The sequence below is a fragment of the Onychostruthus taczanowskii genome, unplaced genomic scaffold (genome assembly GCF_017590055.1).
Source record: "Onychostruthus taczanowskii isolate IOZ18803 unplaced genomic scaffold, ASM1759005v1 scaffold25, whole genome shotgun sequence".
Lineage (NCBI taxonomy): Eukaryota > Metazoa > Chordata > Aves > Passeriformes > Passeridae > Onychostruthus > Onychostruthus taczanowskii.
The window spans coordinates 8119086-8137089 of record NW_024499796.1 but is presented as its reverse complement, the minus strand read 5'-3'; the positions used below and the strand labels follow the sequence as shown (position 1 = coordinate 8137089).

The 18004-nt window shown below is 47.6% G+C and overlaps 1 protein-coding gene across 1 annotated transcript in view; it reads right to left on the bottom strand.

The window, feature by feature from the left end:
• COL5A1 (collagen type V alpha 1 chain) overlaps window positions 1-18004 on the bottom strand; it is a 129427-nt gene that overhangs the window by 31999 nt on the left and 79424 nt on the right. Inside the window, exons 17-30 of the mRNA XM_041406715.1 lie at window positions 16489-16542; window positions 15594-15647; window positions 15058-15111; window positions 13765-13809; window positions 10984-11037; window positions 9630-9674; window positions 8943-8996; window positions 8388-8432; window positions 7037-7090; window positions 4628-4672; window positions 3572-3625; window positions 3356-3400; window positions 2644-2697; window positions 1493-1558 (exon numbers count right to left, since the gene is read on the bottom strand). Of these exons, the coding sequence (XP_041262649.1) occupies window positions 1493-1558; window positions 2644-2697; window positions 3356-3400; window positions 3572-3625; window positions 4628-4672; window positions 7037-7090; window positions 8388-8432; window positions 8943-8996; window positions 9630-9674; window positions 10984-11037; window positions 13765-13809; window positions 15058-15111; window positions 15594-15647; window positions 16489-16542 (723 nt within the window). The remainder of the gene's footprint in view (window positions 1-1492; window positions 1559-2643; window positions 2698-3355; window positions 3401-3571; window positions 3626-4627; window positions 4673-7036; window positions 7091-8387; window positions 8433-8942; window positions 8997-9629; window positions 9675-10983; window positions 11038-13764; window positions 13810-15057; window positions 15112-15593; window positions 15648-16488; window positions 16543-18004) is intronic.

The window sequence follows — 18004 nt, the reverse complement described above, 5'->3', positions numbered from 1 at the left end:
GATAATGGGAAGATTTGTCCATGAAAATCTCTCTCTACACTGATAAAGTGAATGCAGGGTGATTAATTTCATATAGAATGGTAGAAATGGTCTCATCACCCATTGAAAATCAAAAAGAAAAAATTAAAAATTGGAATTACCACGAAATAAATCAACGCTTGAAAGGTTAAAAAGCCCTTTTTTTAATTCTTGAAGTGAAGAAATGTGTGGCATGCCAAGGGTGTAACTAAATATCCTCACCACCTCCATTAAAGGCACAAAGCTCATTTGCAATAAAAGTGAGGAAAGTGCTGATTTTTTTGCCTTTTCTTCTGTTCTCATGGCTTGGTTCTGAAGCTGGGCCCTTTCCCATCAGATCTGCTCCCTTCCCAATCCCTTTCAGGCTGGATAATGCCGAAATTCCAGCCTAAACCCCCTCAGGGTTTGTTCCAGCCTCAGAAATGCCCAGCTCCTGGTACCTTCTCCACTCCCTGGAAGGTTTCCCATCCCCTCCCAGCTGGATTTGATTCCATCCCAGAACAGAATCATTCATGGATGTGCAGGGATTCAAAGCAGAACATCCTTCCCCTGCTGTTCTACACCCCTCAAAAATCCAGCCCAGGGGTTTTATTGCTGGATATTTGAGAGGGAGGGGGGTAATTCCAGGCTGAATTTCCTGGCCTCCCTCCTCCTGCCCTGCCAGAGCAGAGGGAGGGATGGGGATGAGCATTTGTAGCTCCAAATGAAATGAAATAATAAAAAAGGGGGGTGGATAGGACCCAAATTGCAGTGGTAGGACATTAATGCAGTGCAAAGTGATTTATATTTGCTGGGCTCCTCTCAAAGCTGCCTGTTAGAAGTCATTTCTATTTAAATGAGAGTAAAAAGGAAACTAATTCCACTTGCTGTCCTCACTCCCCCTTCTTGTCACTGTGACCGGAGCTGGTGCAGAAAATGACTTTGTTTGTACTCTGAATCCTTTAATTCGAGCATGTTCTGCAGCAGATAAAAAATAAATCAGTATATTTAGACAATCCCTACTCTGAGAGAAGGCTGTGGAGGTGGGGTGAGAGGCAGAGACAAGGCTGGGGGACGAAACCCCCTGATTTTCAGGGTGTCTCTGAATTTTGAGCAGCTTATTAAAAGCACTGAGTGTTCTCAGCCATGCATTTAGAATTTCAAGTTAGGTGAAAGATGGTTCTGGCTGCTTCTGAGCAGACTCAGCCATCTCTAATAATTACTGTTAATTAAAGAGCTCTTTGTGCCCTGAGCAAAGGATTCAGGTTCAGAGGAGCCTCTTAAAATATCCTGAGGGGAAAATTCCCAGCATTTAATTGGGAAGCTGCTGGCTGTGCCATCCCCAGCATCCTCCTGTCCTGCAGCAGGAACCTCATCCTGGGATGAGCCTTTTTGGGCGATTCCTGAGTGGAAAAGCCTCTGGAGCAGCAGCCCAGCAATGGAATGATCTCTGGAGAGAAAGGAATGAGCGGAGCAGTGGGAATCCAGCTCTTACCCGTGTGCCCTTCTCGCCGTTGGCTCCTGGGAATCCTGGGAAGCCGATGGAGCCCTTGGGGGAAGAGCAGAGAGGGAGGGAGAGGCTCAGGACAGCCCTGGGGCAGCTCTGGCCATCCCAGAGCTCCCAGCCCTTGTCCCCTGAACCTCCCCCCAATAACAGCAAAACCATCAAGCCCGGGGTGCCCTCTGAAATTCTATTTTCTCCAAAAACGACACCAAAACCAAATATCCATAGCTCATTAGCAGTCACTACAAAAAGCCAAACCTATGGTTGTGATGGGAGCCCAGGCAGGATTTTGGATTTTAGCTCCTAAGTCACTGTGGTGCACATGAAAATTTAACTCCTGGCTTGTTCCTTTCTGATGCCAGCGCCTGGAGAATTGCTGCTGCTGCTTTTAAAATATGGATTAGTCCAAGAAAATGCTAAAAAAACACCCCCCCCAACCTTACTCCAGATATAAAATGCAAATTAAAAATAAACCAGCCCCACCACAAGCAGGAAACAATCTCTTGCAGATAATTCTGTCTCCAGAATGAAACAAGCCTGGGTTGGTTTGGGTTTTTTTTAGGCAGTGAACATGAATAATAAAATACGATTCTTACAAAAAAAGTTAACAAAACCAGAAGTTCCCAAAGCCTCCAGGGCGTGTGAAAACTGGGCTGGAGCCTAAGTCTATGGAGTGGAATTCACAGTTTTAATTTAAAAAAATGCCTTGGAAATGGCCTGAACAGAGGTGGGCGTGGAGAGAAGCTACAAAGAATGTTTGCAAATATGCAAATGGCAGCTTTATTTTAATTTCAGGGAGACCCTGAGTCATTAACTATTCTCCTTAATTAATTAGATAATGTTATCTTGGAAGATAAAAACCCTAATCCAAGGAAAAGGACTGTAATGCCTTTTAGCAGCAGGAAAGCTCCCAGGAGCCATCTCTGCACATCCCAGCCCTTCTCCAGCTCTTCCCACCACTTTGGGACCCAAGCCATGCACAACCCCTGAATTCCACCAGCTCAGGGCTGGCAGCTATTTTTGTCCATCCCTATTTTTGTCCTGCGTGAGTGGGAAGGAGGGACCTCACCCCACAAATGGGGGCTGAGCTGCCTGGATCACCAGGAGCTGCTGGACTGTTCCCACAGGTCCCAGACTCTCACCCGGTCTCCTTTGATGCCCATGTCACCTTTGAAGCCAGGGAAACCATCTTCACCCTAAAAATTGAGAGGGGAAAAATCACCCGAGGTGCAGAGATAGGGAAAAAAAAAAAGAATTAAAGTTTAAGCTTCATTTGTTCAGGGAGGACAAGCTGAGGTCCACACATTGCCTTCTCCAAGTCCTTGGAGTGCACAAGCAGGAATGGAAACCCACCAAAACCCCAAAGAACTCATACAGTGTCCCCAGATGTGCCCTGCATCCCACCCTGGCTGCAAGCCAGCACCACAAACAAGCCCAATGTGAACAACAGGACCTTGGCAGCACTGGGAACCAATTATTTCTGAAGTAGAACTGGTTTTATTCTCATGAAATAGGTTTTGCACCTGCTCCCAGGCAGCCTCCAGGACACTGCAATATTTCCTTCAGCCAAGAAGGTTTAATTGCAGAGTAATCAATAATGCATCTCATCCTACAGCTCATCCCTGAGAGGCAGTGCAGACACTTCCCAGAAAGTTTTAAAATTTGGGAGATCCCAAGCTCAAACTGCTGATGAATTGCTGGGGAGGTGCAGGAATGAATGAAAGATGCTCAGTCCTCTTTTTTCCCCCAAGAAAAATCCCTTGTGCAGGAGAAAACCTCCCAGGGAATATCCTGTGGGATCCACCAAGAAAAAATGCTCAGAAATTGCAGAAACACAACCCAAACTGAACTCACCTTTTCTCCCTTGGTGCCTTTCAAGCCACGAACTCCATCTGCTCCCTTGAGAGAGAAACCAAGATGTTACCAGGGTAAAGTTTAGAGTGCAGAAATTAAAAATCACCATTAATTGTGGTGATTTCTACTTTCTTTGATATTTAATTGTATCTCTGCAAACTCCAGTCCGGGCTGGAGAATTCCAGTGACAGGGACACTGCTCCTGCCTCTCCTTACCTTGACTCCACGGGGTCCTGGATAACCAATGGGGCCCTGAGGACCTGGGGGACCCTGAGGGGACGAAATGCAAACAAGAAAAACACATCAAAAACCAACCCAGAGGCGCAGTGATGAGGAGAAGGTGTGGAAAAAACAAATTTCCTGCTTGCCACATGGGATAGGAATGGCAGGAGCCACCTGAAAACAGCCCCAAATAGCCCAAAATGACCCAAAATAGCTGCAGGAGCATCGCCTGCAGCAGGTGTGGTGGGCTGAGCTGATGGCAGAGTTCCATCCAACAGGAGAGGGAGGATGAGGAGGGTCAGGATAGAAACAACTTGATAGAAAGGGGATTTACACACAAGGTATGATTTGTGGTTTGGGTTGAGGAATACCAGGGAACAGGAACATGTTCTGTTCCACCCTGCTTCCAAAGCACCCTGGTGATGACCACAGAGAGGAGGCACCACCCCCAAACCCTTTTGATTTCTCCAGGAAATTGGAATTTTCAGCCTCCTGTGACAGCAGAGGGACAAACCCAGCTGTGGTTGTGTCCAGCAGCACTCCTGGATGTCCACTCAGCTGGGCTGAGCTCTGAGCAGAGACTTTTGACAAGGGCAGCGTTGTCTGGGAGCCTGGGCTGCAGCAGGAATGCAGCTGGCAAATCTCCTGGACAGACGGACCAGTGCATAATTCAAGGGCTTTGGCCTCTGGCAATAATCTCAAATATATTGTTAAAGAGGAACTTGGAGGTGGAAGAGGGGAAAAAAAAAAAATCTATTTTCTACATTGCCTGTGCCACAAAGGATATTTATTTGTGTCTGTCAAGAGCAGGCTTCCCCTCCCAGGTTCAGTTCTTGGTGTGGGCTGGTCTGTGGAGCACTGCTGGCCAGGAGAGCTGGGAGGAGCTCACAAGAGACATCCAGAGACAAAATCTGGGCTCAGCTTTCAGATTTCAGCTGGGTTTGCTTCTCAGCACCTCCCCTGCCCCCCTGGCCATCCCTGTGGAGATCCATCTCCACCCAGCTGGCCTGACCTCCCTCTTGGTAGTGCTGAGGGTTTGTGGACACCTACCTGACTGCCCTTCTCTCCAGGAGGACCTTCCTTGCCAGGATGACCCTGTGGATAAAGGAGACAAAGAAAAGAGAATTTGGGGGTTTAGAGCACATTTAATTTGGGGGTTTAGAGAACATTTAATTTGGGGGTTTAGAGCACATTTAATGCTTTGGTTTCTGTGATTTATTTGTCAGAGAGCAGCTGCTCCCCAGGAAGCTCCTGTTGACACAAGGTGGCCTCCCTGAAGCCGCCTTGCTTTTCCCAAAGGGAAAAGAGCAGCATTTGGATCCTTGGTGCTTTTCCACCTGGTTATTTCTAATTTTCCCCTTCAGCACCTCCCAGCAGAGCAGCACGAAGCATTCTGGAATATTCTCTGTGCAGCAGAACACCTGGGGGAGCGCAGAAGGAAAGCAGCACGGGGATTTTGCAGGTAGGAAAACAGATAAAATCCTGGTGGCAGGAAACTTGTCAAGGTCACGAGATGCCTAGACTGGTCAGAGCCCCTCATTAAGTTCCTGATTCCTGGAGTCCAGCGCCAGATCCCATGCCAAGTGCTCAGCTAACCTGCATCCCTGCTAGACAGAGGCTGCCTGGAGGCTGGCCAGCATTCCTCCTGGGATTTGATGCTGAATAATTCATCATCCCAGAGTTCCCAACATGTTCTCATCACCAGCCTTTACAGCCTTTTTGCTGGGGTGGCAGGCAGGAAAAAAATCAAAGTGTGAATTGCCCCAGGTAGAGCTGGGAGGGTCAGGGAGAAATGGGGAATCCAGGAAAGTGGTTTTGAGTGGTTTTCCCACAGCTGGATACAAAATGGAGCTGGGATGGAAAACAACTTTTGGTTTGGCAATATCTGCAGTATCAGTGACCTCTAGAAGGGCACTCACTGCACACCTTGGTTGGTTGAGGATGGTGGGAGCACATCCAGCTGCTCTAAAGCCATTCTGCACTCTCTGGTGTCTTCACTGAGCTCTCTCCTTGAAATTCACAAATTTCTACCCATATAGCAAATAAAATGATGAGCATTTTCCATCATCGGTTTCAGAAGGGAATGTCACACAAGCCAGACTCGCTGAGTTTAATAAAGGAACAAAATGACAGCTGTCACTCCTCCATCAGCAAAACGGGGGAGAAAACTCAAATCTCAGCTTGTCCTGAGATTTTATTGGCACCAACAGCATCAGGGCACAAAGGATCCCTAAAACCACTCCTGCCTTCAGCTCCAGGGTGAGCCTGCAGCAGGATTTCCAAAGCTTTGGTCCACCCTGCACTAAACCACCCCCATTTTTATTGTGCCCACCTCCCTGGCTGCTCCTGAGGTCACAAATTGATGGGCAGCCCTCGCAGCGAGGCCCTGGGGGATTTTCAGGGATTTTCCAAGACAGATTTCTATAAACAGAACCCTTTTTGTCCTTGGAAAGAGCCACCCAAGCCCTGCAACGCTGCCCACCTGTGGGAAAGGTCCCTGCCCATGCACAGCCACTGTGCAGCTCCTCCACAGCCTCCAGGCTGCTTAAAAATAGAATTTCTCCAGCAGAAGCTCCCCGGAGGCTGCTGCAGGAATTTCACGTCAAAACCTACAGATTTAGAGATGTTCTGGGCTTTGCTGGAGCTGCTCTGTTGACTCAGCTAACAATTGTACGGATGTTCCAAGTGCCCTCTGTAGGAATGACAATCCCAGGGTGGGAAATGCAATTTTTCTTTTTTTTTTAAATTTTATTTTATTTTTTATTCTCCTCAGGCCGTGCTCTGCATTTGCAGAATGAAATAATTTTGTGGGGTTTTTTTTTTTTTTAATTCTTAAATGAATGTCTCTCTGAGATGGTTAACAATGAGATGGGGTTGAAAGGTTGGGGATTTTTTTGAGGCTGATTTCGACAGCGAGGAAGATGTTTAAAGTGGGATAGGAGAGGGGGAAGCTGTGAGAATTAAACATTGACAGGGAATTCCCACCTGCTCCTGTCACCTCTGTGAAACCAAGGGTGAGGGCAGGCAGGGCTGGGGTGGGAATAAACACCCCCAGAGCACAGGGGAGGAGCAAGAAGAGGGGAGAGAGAGGCCTGAAGGGACGGTGAGAAGAACCCAGGGTGAGCAGAGCTGTGAGGAGGCTTCCCAAACTGACCCCAGCCCCCAAGGAGGGTCAGCTGACCTTGCAGGATATTTTTTTCCATATCAAACATTTTTTTTCCATATTACACTGTATTTCTTCCATATTAAATCCCATTTCCACCCTAAACTCTCTTTATTTCCATTTTAAACCGCCTTTACCCCAACCAGAAAGCTTTTCTTGCTTTTACCCTTCCCATTTCCCCCTCTTTGAGCTGTGAGGGGCTCAGATCACAACCTGGGCTCCCCTTCCCAAGCCCAGGGGCCATTCCAGAGTGGGGAGAAGCCCCAGCAGGGAGAGGAGAGGAGAGCAGCACTTACCGGGGGCCCATCAGCACCAGGCATTCCAGGTAGACCAGGTTTGCCCAGCGGGCCCTAAAACCAAACAGAAAATCACTCAGAGCCTGCAGAGCATCAGAGGATGGCGATTCCCGGCCACATTTCCTGCTGTTCCCAGCTCTGAGAGGCTGCAGGGGTGGAAAAGCTGCCACAGGTTGGAGGGAAATCTGTTTATTTCTGTGTTGCAGCATCCTGGGACATCTCACACACAGGCAAGATGCAGCAATGAGAGCCCCACGGGAGCTTCAGGCACCTCAGCCTGCCAAAAACCCAGGATGCTGCACAGCTGGGTGATGACAAGGTGAGGATACCAAACTCTGGGCTCACAGGACCAAGAAATGCCCAATTTTTTGGTGAAAAATGGCAAAGGAGAGGAGCTGTCCCAGCTGACTGGACTGGCTGCTCTAACGCTGCTCAGTGAGCAATTTTTAATTAGCAACTGCTGATTTCTCCCACATCAGGTGGTGCCACTTGTCTGACAGGGCTGTCAGCGTGCTCCTTCCCAGGGGAATTATTGATAATTCCACTCCAAACAAACAGGAGGGGACAGGGACACACACATAGTGGCCCTGCTCTGTGGGAGCTGAGAAAGATCTGAATGACCCCTCTGAAGGAAAAACTTCTCCTTCTTTAAATCCTGCTGGTTCCAGGGCTCTTGGGGGCAAAAATTTCCTGCTTTAAATCCTGCTGGTTCCAAAGATCTTGGGGGAAACTTTTCCTCCTTTAAACCCTGCTAGCTCCAGAGCTCCTGGGGGAAATTTTCCCCCTTTAAATCCTGCTGGTTCCAGGGCTCTTTGGGGGGAAAATTTCCTGCTTTAAATCCTGCTGGTTCCAAAGATCTTGGGGGAAACTTTTCCTCCTTTAAACCCTGCTAGCTCCAGAGCTCCTGGGGGAAATTTTCCCCCTTTAAATCCTGCTGGTTCCAGAGCTCTTGGGGGAAAATTTTCCCCCTTAAACCCTGTTGATCCATAGGCCAACACCAACCCCACACTGACAGCCAGAAAATCAGAGGCAAGGGATCCATGGGCTCTCCCCATTATCATCGCACTCAGACTCCCAAAACCCACAGAAAAAGACAATTTTCAATCCTCTCCTCATGTTTTACCATAGGCTGCCTTCAAAATGTTTCTCCTCAGAGGGGAAATGAATGCAAATATGAGGAATTAGAGGTAAACTGAGCTGGCTTGATCTCTCCTCTGTCTGGAATGAGGCATTAGACTTTCATGGCCATGGCTGCAAACAGATGTTGCACATGAGGCAAAGGAGCAGCTGAAGGAGCAAAATGCAAATCCACGGCTGAGGGAGGACAATCCAGAGCTGAATTTCAACTCACTTTCTCTCCTGGGGGACCGATGGCGCCTTGTGGACCTGGAAGACCCTGTGAAAAGCCAAAAAAAAAAAAAAAAAATTAAGGTCGTTAAGGAGGAAGTTATTCCTTCCAAACGCATTTTGGCTGTGCATTATTTTAGTGCCTGTGAGGCCTGGGGATTTCCCCAGCTCCATTCATTCCCAAAATGTCTTGTGAGGGGCAATAAAATGTCTGGAGAGCTGCAGGGGCTGTGGGCTGCCAGGAGGGATGCTCTGAGGAGCAGGATTCCCTGAGGGCCATGGAAAAAGCCTGGAGAGCTGAATTGTCCCCCTGGCTCTGCAGGAACTGCACAGTGGGGTGTTGACCATGCCACAGGATGGGATTTGGCCACCTGGAGCTGCTCTGGCTGTGCCACAGCCAGGTGAGAGCCGGGGGATCCCACCCTGGGAGTGTTTGCAGGAAGATTTTGGACTGGAAATGTTTCCTCAAGCCAAATCCCTCCAAATGCTGCTCCCCTTTCTGGTGCTGAAATCTCCCCCCCTGTTTTTCCCAGCTGTGGAGAAGGAGATTTGTCCTTACCTGAGCCCCTGGGTTCCCCTGCTGTCCTGGGGGCCCTGGCTCGCCCTGAGGTCCCTGTGAGGAGACAAGGGCAGGTGGGAAAGGTGAGATGGGGCTGGAAGCACAATTCCTGGATCTCCCCAGCTGTGTCCCTGTATTCCCACTGCTGGATCCACCTGAGCTGGATCCACACACTCCCACAGCTCCCTGAGCCCTCTCTGACCTTCCAAGAGCTGCTGGAAACAGCTTTTCCCACTGGGAAAAGGAAGGGGGAAGTGACTTCAAGGCTCACTGACTCCTCATTTCCAGCCCAAAGGAGCTGAGCAAGGCTCTAACACCACCTGGTCTGCCTTTATTCTCCAGGGAATTCATCCCATCCCATCCCATCCCATCCCATCCCATCCCATCCCATCCCATCCCAGTTTTTTCCCCTCTCAGTTAAATGTCTCTATTTTGATATTCATTATCTCAGCGAGCATCTCGAGGAAAATGTTTCATCTTTCATGGAGAAATAATGTGTAATTCCATCAGAAATTACAATAAATTAACATCCATTTGCTGCAGGAAGATGCTCCTGGTGTTTTCATGGGCTTTGATGAGGATCTAGACCAGGCTAAAAAGCAATTAGCAAATGTAATCTAACAGAATTTTGCATTTTGCCCTATAGAAAATCTGAACTGCCTGTAAAAATTTGCAGGGAGGACTTACCACATTCCCTTTGGGACCTGTTTGTCCATCCATGCCAGCCACACCCTTTGAAAGGATTAAAAAAAACACAGCAGTAAGAAAATATCACATTATTTCACACCACAAAAGCAGGGAAAGTGCCATAAAAATAATAAAAAAAATCAGGAAGCCCTTTGAACCACGTGGAAAGGGAATAATTTCCTAAAGGTGTTTGGTTAAGCAGCCAATTCCATGAATCCAGGTGAATTCCTAAAGTCATTTCAGTGCTTTCCCCTTTGGTTTAACCTGCCTGGGAGGCACAGTCAGCACCAGGCTGAGGCAATCCTGGCTGGATTGCATCCCACAGGCGTGGAGTGGAAAAGGAAAAGAGGGAAAAATCCCTGGCTGGTAAAGGGGACAGAGCTGTACCAAACCCAAATTCACCTGGAGTCTGAGAGGGGAACACGGAGCTGTCCCCCTGGCACCATTTCAGAATCATGGGATTGTCCAGCTTGGAAAACACCTCCAAAATCATCAAACCCAGCATGAACCCAGCTCCGAACCCAGCCTTGTCCCCAGGTGCCACATCCTCTGGGCTTTGAACACTTCCAGGCATGGGGACCCCACCATTCCCTGGGCACTGCCTGACAACTCCTTCCAGGAAGAAATTTTTCCTAATACCCATCCTAAATCTCCCCTGGCACAACTTTTCTTCTCATCCTGTCTCTTGTTACTTGGGAAAAGAGGCTGATCTTCCTCCCCACAACCTCCTGCCAGGGAGTTGTAGGGAATAAGATTTCCCTGAGCCTCTTTTTCTCCAGGATAATTTTTTATCCTGGGGGGTGTAACACCCCATCCGTGGGGGATGAGACAGTTTGGGAGCAAATCCTGAATCCTCATTCAACCCCAGCAGCACCCAGCTCACAGCAAAGCTGTCCTCACATCCCAGGAGGGCTGAAAGGCCACAAAACGTTCCCCATTAAACACTGAACCCTTGGGTTGGGTTTTTAAGGTCTGGGATCCCAGCGAGCAGCGATTTAGGGAGAGCCCCTGCATCAGCACTTCCAGGGATGAGGTCTCCTGAATAAATCCCACATGCTCTGGCCTGGAATACGAAGGAACTGCTTGAGGCAGGAGTTAATAGCAAAGGCACTGTGTTAATAACTCTCCTTCCTCCCTTCCAGCCTGAGCAAGGAATTCATATTTACTCAGGTGGGGCGGATCTGCTGCTGCCCTGCAGGGACGGGGCAGCCCTGAGGATGGGGACAGGCAGACTCTGAGCCCCCAGCTCCTCTGGGGACACCCCTGCCTCTCACTGCCCACACGTGGCAGATGATGCAGCTGGAGGATCTGGGTTTTTGTCTGGAAGGCTCCGGGGAGGGCAGCAGGGACTCACCGGTGGCCCCGGGGGGCCTGGGGGTCCCTTGGGGCCCAGCAGTCCTCGGGGTCCCTGTGGGGGGAAAAACAGGGTTAGAATTCCCAGCTGAGGATGAGCATCACGCTGGACGTGGACACAGGAGGGTTTGGAAGGACCTTGCAGCTGCTTCCCTGAGTTACAAACTGGGAAAGAAATCCTGTGGGCACAGACCCCTCAGTTAATAATAATAACAAGAATAACAACAATAACAACAATAACAACAACAATAACAAAAATAACATTATTATTATTACTATTATTACTATTATTACTATTATTACTACTACAGGCATTTATTCCTTGGGTTGGAACAAATTCCCTTTGAATGAACTTTAAAAAAAAAAATTAATTTAATCCTCCTCCTGGATTACCCACACTCTTTGCAGCCAAGCCATTCCAGCTGGGAGTTCATGAAGGATGGCCTGACAACACCAGTGGATCATCCCAAAAATCCCTGAAGATTGAGATTTTATCATGGACAACACACACAGCTCAGCAAGGCTGGCAGAGGTTTCCATAAATGTACATTTTTAAAGGCTTTGGGTTCTCCAGCATGGACAGGTCAGGATTTCTGCTGCCCTGGTGTTTTCCTTCCGTCCCTGCCTTCCTCACCAGATCTAACTTGGCATTGCTGAAATTGGTAGCATTGGAGCTTCACATGGAATAATGGCAGGAGAATTGGAATTCCTGCAAAGGGAATTGTTGGAAATCCCAGCCCAGCCCCTCCTGGAGCCTTCAGGGGGCTTTGGAGTGGAAGGAAAGGGATAGGAGCTGTGAGCACTCATTGAGAGATCACTTTTAACCACAGCCCCTTCCTGCAATGAGGGGAACTCTGGGATTTGTATGGATGGAGCTGCCATGGAGGGAAGAAAATCGTTCTTGATTGATGGGCAGCTTTATCTGTCTGCCCAAATATTCCACAGCCTCCTTTTTATGATGCAGAGAGGGCTGAGGAATTAAAATGAAATGTTGCAGGGTGGAATAGGAGACATTAATGAAATGTCTTGTCTTGGAGGTCGTGGGGATTCAGATCGCACGCAAAAAAAATTGCAGTTTCCAGCAAAAACTGGATGAGTCCATGGTCTACTAGGAGACATTAATGAAATGTCTGTCTTGGAGGTCGTGGGGATTCAGATCCTAAAAAAAAAAAATAAAAATTGCAGTTTCCAGCAAAAACTGAATGAGTCCAAGGTCTGTCCCAGCAACTGGAGACCTCCTGGGCTAAAGCCCTGCATGAATCCAGAGCAGAAACTCCACAGGTGAGGGCAACTGGAAGGAGATGGAGCAGGATGAAGGGAAACCCATTTTGAAGTCCCACCACTGGTTTCAACCACATTTGGGATGATCTTCTTTTGGCTGAGGGCAGAGAGGACAAACCCCCAGCTTCAGGGGGTGTGTATTTACAGCAAAATTCCCTCTAATGCAACTGAATCCTTTATCCTGGCCAGCCCAGAGATTTTCACTCGTGCTGCTGAAATAAAAATAAATTTCCCTGCGTGTGTTACCCTCATTGAAGCTCCTCTTTTGTTGCTGTGTTACCTGAGCACATAAATGCTTTTTAAGAAGTTAATAAGCCATAAGTTATTGCTTGGACATGTGCTAAGGAGATAGCTGAGTTGATTAATCTTCCCCAGAAGTTAATCAGACATCTTGTCTATAATTTAGTTCCAGCGAGTCTGTAAATGCCAACCCTTCCCTCTCTGCCATGAACTGTGCCCAGCAATTCCCATCAATTAATCTCAGGCCACCACGCTGGGCCCTAGCACAACAAAACCAGGGATTTTGAAAGAAATGATGGAGAATGTTCTTTTCGTAACAAAGGAAATGCATTCAGGATGGAATCAGCAGCCAGCAACTGCAGCACACAGAAATCTACAGCCAGCACCAGCAGCTTGCATTGCAATAAAGTGAGAAATACTCAGTATTAGGGGGGAAAAATGCCTTTTCAGAGTGTTTAATTGACAGCCTGTCTGTTTGGTTTTTTTAGTGGGATTCTCCTTGAAAACATTTATTTGGCTTGGTGCAAAGAATTTGTCCAAGCCCAGTGAGATCTCCTCCATCCTTCCTCACACCAGGAATTGCAGCTCCTCCTCCAGCTGCTCTGCTGGGGCCCAAACATTGACAAAATGCAGACTGAGGAAGTTCTGTGTGCTGGGAGCAGGACACTGACCCCACTGAAGGCAGAAAAGTCTCCCTGAGCTCAATCCTGCCAGGATTTCATCCCGAGGTTTATCAGGAGTCACTGACACTGCTCAGGACAAAATGTGGGAGCTCTGTGGTTAAGATGCCACTGCCCTGAGATAAAACCTTGTTCTCACTGGAATTTGCTATGAATACTCACAAAAAAAATGTATTTTATATCTATTTTCCACACCTAATTTCTACCCCAGCCCGATTACCTCAAGCCCAAACCAGAGAGAAGGATACAGGCAGGAAAAATACGACATTAATCTACATTTTATATTTACAGTTATGATTTTTCTGAGCAATCAATGAGATTTTTTTTCTTCATTAAGAACAAACCAAATCAAACAAACAAACAGAAGAACTCCCACCATTGTGAGAGTGAAAATAAGTGAAAATTATGAATGAAAATTAGCAAAGCAGAGTTGTTCCAGCACAGCCCACTCTCAAATTGTTCATGTGGAGCTTCAAGCTGACTTCAATCCCTGCAGGATCTCAGGGCAAAGCTGCCCTGAGAGAGCCCTAAAAATGCCTTTCCCACCCCAAATCCATGGAAAGGGGGACGGGGATACTCACAGGCTCTCCAGGGAGACCTCTGGGTCCAACTTCTCCATCATCTCCCTGGGCAGCAGCAGAGGCACGGAGAGAAGCAGCAAGAGACAGAAAAAAATCCACATTTAATTCAGCCACCCTCAGGGGTTTTGTCCTTTTTAAATAATATTCACACAGAAAAGCAGTTTCTCTGGAGCATTGACATGGTTTCTGTGACTAAGGAAGACCTTGGAAGCTTGAGGACTAAAATTGAGTTTACCAGGGACTAGAAAGGCCTGAGGATCCTTCAGAATTCCTGCTGGTGTTTAGAAAGATGGATTTTCCCACCAGACAAGGGGCTGTAGACACAACTCAGGGCAGGTGAGGCAACAACCACAAGATTTAACACCAAACTGAGTGGCAGGCAGGGTGGGAATGGGGTTTAGCCAAATCAGAGCTCCTCAGATAAACCAGAAGCAGCAAAAGGCTGATTCTCCATCCCTCCTCTCCATATCCTGCTGGGATAAAACCCCAAAATTATCAAATTATGCTTCCATGAGCTGATTTTCACCCCAAACCTGAGGCTCCTCCTCAGGAAACCAAGCCCAGCAGGGAGCCCTTGGAATCCTCCCTCCAGTGCTGCTCTGCTCCCACCCTGCAGTTTTTTCCTTTTCCTTTTGGGATTCTGACTCTCCTCCTTCCCCCTCCAGCTTTGCTCTGCTCAACCCCAGAGCACTTTACAGCCACCATTAATTAACCCACCCTCCCAGGCTGTGGTGAGGGTTATCTGTGTGATTATTTGAGTTTTACAGGGACACAAAGAGCCCAAAGTGGGAAGAAAACACCGTGGAAGGGGGTGAGAGCTGGGAAATCCACGCTGGCTCCTCAGCTTGAACCCACACACAAAACTTCAGCAGTTTTAAGCTCTCCCCTTAAACCAGAGCTGGGATCACTTAGTCTGGGCTTTGCTGAAAACCCTCTGCTGCTGGCTGAAGGAGGAGTGAACAATTCAATCTTTGATTCCTGCCTCTGTCTGGAGTTTCTGCTCCCCAAATCTGGCTGCAATCCTCTGGGTTTCAGAAAATCAGAAGCCATCATTTGCTCACCGTGAGCAATAATTTACTCTCTATAAATACTATTTTCTTTTTCCTCTTAACAAAACCTGAGTTTCCTGACCAGATCTTTAAAGCCAAATTCTTCTTTCCACTTCAGCTCCCATCTCCTTGCCCTGCTTCCCTCCCAGGGAAGGCTCAAGGCCTGGGAGCTCCTGCCTGGTGCTGCATCTGCTTCTTGTTTCCAGGGGTTCCTTAGGAATTCCCAGTCCCCAGGCAGACTTACCCTCTCCCCATCCTCTCCAGGAGCCCCTGGGGGGCCGTGGGGTCCTGGCTCACCCTGCAAAAAAAGGCAGAAAATGCTTCAGAGAAGGTGCAAACACTCTGGCAATGGAAACCACCAGGGAATGGGGATGAACCAAGGCATGGATTTGATTTTTCTGTCTGTGCTGGAGGTCCCTGTGCCCTCAGAGCTGCCTCTGTCTCTGCTCCAGGGAGGGGAGGGACACCCAGCCTGCCAAAATAACCTTCCCCCATTTCCCCCCACCCCCATCCCATTTTTTAAATTATAAATTGCAATTTCAAACATTTTCCACCCCATCCAACAGCAGGTTTTGCCTCTTGCTTTGGTTTTTCAGGCTGCATTGCGTTAAGGTAATTTTTCCTCCCCATCCTGATTTGAGCAGCCCCAGAAGGATCCTGAAGAGGGATTTTGCAGCTCCTGTGAGGGTGCTGAGACATCCCACAGGCTCTTAGGGACACTCATCCTCTCCTGTGCCTCCTCCCAGGGTTTCATCCCAGTCACAGTGGAAGAACACTTACTCTGTTCCCCTTCTCCCCAGGCAAACCAGCCAAGCCATCAAATCCTCGGTCACCCTGAAAGCAAAACCAGTTTAAAACCCATTTTAAACCAGTTTAAAACCTTTCAAAACACATTTCCAGCTGTATTTGAGTACCCTTCCCATTTATTTCCTTTCTGTGCCGAGGAGGGATGGATTTTCTCCCTCAGACATTCAGCCTTCACTTTCCATCAGACCAGTTTTCCATCCCCTCCTTGCCTGGCAGCCCCTCCTCAGAGGGACAGGCTCATAACAGCACTTTGCTGGGTAAATGATTTATGCTCTCCAATCTCTGTCTCAAACCCCCATCTCTTGCAGCCTTAAATATCTCCATAATAAAGAGTTTAAACACTCCAAGGCACCATTCCCTGGGCAAACTCTCCCTGCATTCCATTTCCAGCACAGCAGCTTCTTTCCTGCTTGGTAATTCTGGCAGATTGCAGCAGAATGAAGGGATTTTGTCTCCAATAAAACAAAAATAATAGAGGGGATTAAAATTCTTCACCACACCTCCAATTCCTCACCTGGTTAAGAGGTGTTTTTTTGGTGGTTCCACTCTAGAGGCTTTCCAGCCACTCGTTCGTGTTTGTTTTTTGTAATTGGGATTCTGAAGTATTTGTTCTACAACTGCAGCATATTTCATCCAGCAGTTCATTAAAAAAAAAAAAAATTAAAAAAAAAACAGGAAAAGAAAAGGGAAAATTGCTATTCTGCCTTCCAGAAGCATGTTTAACTTCCCTCTCTTAACTTCACAGGAGCCTCTGGACCAGCTCACAACCTCCTCCAAGCAAGCTGGGCTCCTTCTCCAGGGATCCCTCAGCTCATTCCTGCTGAAGAGAAGGTGCAGATTCCCCAAATCCATAAAAACCTGGCACTACCTTTGGTCCTGTCTGGCCTGGCATCCCCCGGGCACCGTCACTGCCAGCTCGTCCCTGCAACAGAGAACACCAAAGTCAAATCCAGAGGGTAACACAGAACCACAGGGACAACTGGGGCTGAGACAGGGTTTAGTTAAGCCAGAGAAAGGGTTTATTTAAGTCAGGTGAGGGAAAAAATCCCTGCTCTGTGTTTGAAGCCACATCCTGAGGCTAATGAGAGGTGGAAGACTAATGGCAGCGAAGCCACTTCACTACATGGGCCATGGTCCTTGGTTTTATGTGAAAAAATGATCTCCCAGCACATTTTAAGAGATGCTAATGATGATGGCTGCAAGTTGGAATGAGAGTTTCTGTTTCCAGGAAGGCAGAAGTGGGTCACACACAAGACTTGCTCGTTCCTTACTCTGGCAAGTGGAGTCATGGCGAGCCAGAGGGGGATGTGAAATAAAAATCAGAATTAGGGATGGAAACAGAGCAGGATTTACACCTGATCCATTCTTGGGACTGGATTCTCCTCACACACTGCCAGGAGTGGGGACTCCAAGCTGGTTCAAAGCATTTGTGCAGCTCCCAACACCAGGGAGCCAAAACACCCCGGGATAAAAGAGTGGGATGTGCAGCTCTGAATTCCCCACACACTGCTCAGATTTTAACTCCCATCCTCATTTTTGTCCTCCCAGATTTTAACTGCCATCCTCATTTTCATCCTCCCAAATTTTAACTCTCCTCCTCATGTGTGTCCTCCCAGATTTCAACTGCCATTCTCATTTGTGTCCTCCCAAATTTTAACTCCCATCCTTGTGTCCTCCCAGTTTCTGTCCTCCCAAACTTTAACTCTCCTCCTCATTTGTGTCCTCCCAAATTTTAACTCCCATTCTCATTTGTGTCCCAAAATTTAACTCCCATTCTCATTTGTGTCCCAAAATTTAACTCCCATTCTCATTTGTGTCCCAAAATTTAACTCCCATTCTCATTTGTGTCCCAAAATTTAACTCCCATTCTCATTTGTGTCCCAAAATTTAACTCCCATTCTCATTTGTGTCCCAAAATTTAACTCCCATTCTCATTTGTGTCCCAAATTTTAACTCCATTCCTTGTCAGATTTTAACTCCCATCCTGATTTCTGTCCTCCCAAACTTTAACTCTCCTCCTCATTTGTGTCCTCCCAAATTTCAACTCCCATCCTTCTGTCCTCCAAGATTTTAACTCCTTTCCTGATGTCCTCTCAGGTTTAAACTCCCATCCTTGTGCCCTCCCAAATTTTAACTCCCATTCTCATTTGTGTCCCAGATTTCAACTCCCATTCTCATTTGTGTCCTCCCAAATTTTAACCCTCATCCTTGTTTCTGTCCTCCAAAATTTTAACTCCCATCTTTGTGTCCTCCCAGATTTTAACTCCCATCCTGATTTCTGTCCTCCTAGATTTTAACTCTCCTCCTCATTTGTGTCCCAAATTTTAACTCCATTCCTTGTCAGATTTTAACTCCCATCCTGATTTCTGTCCTCCCAAACTTTA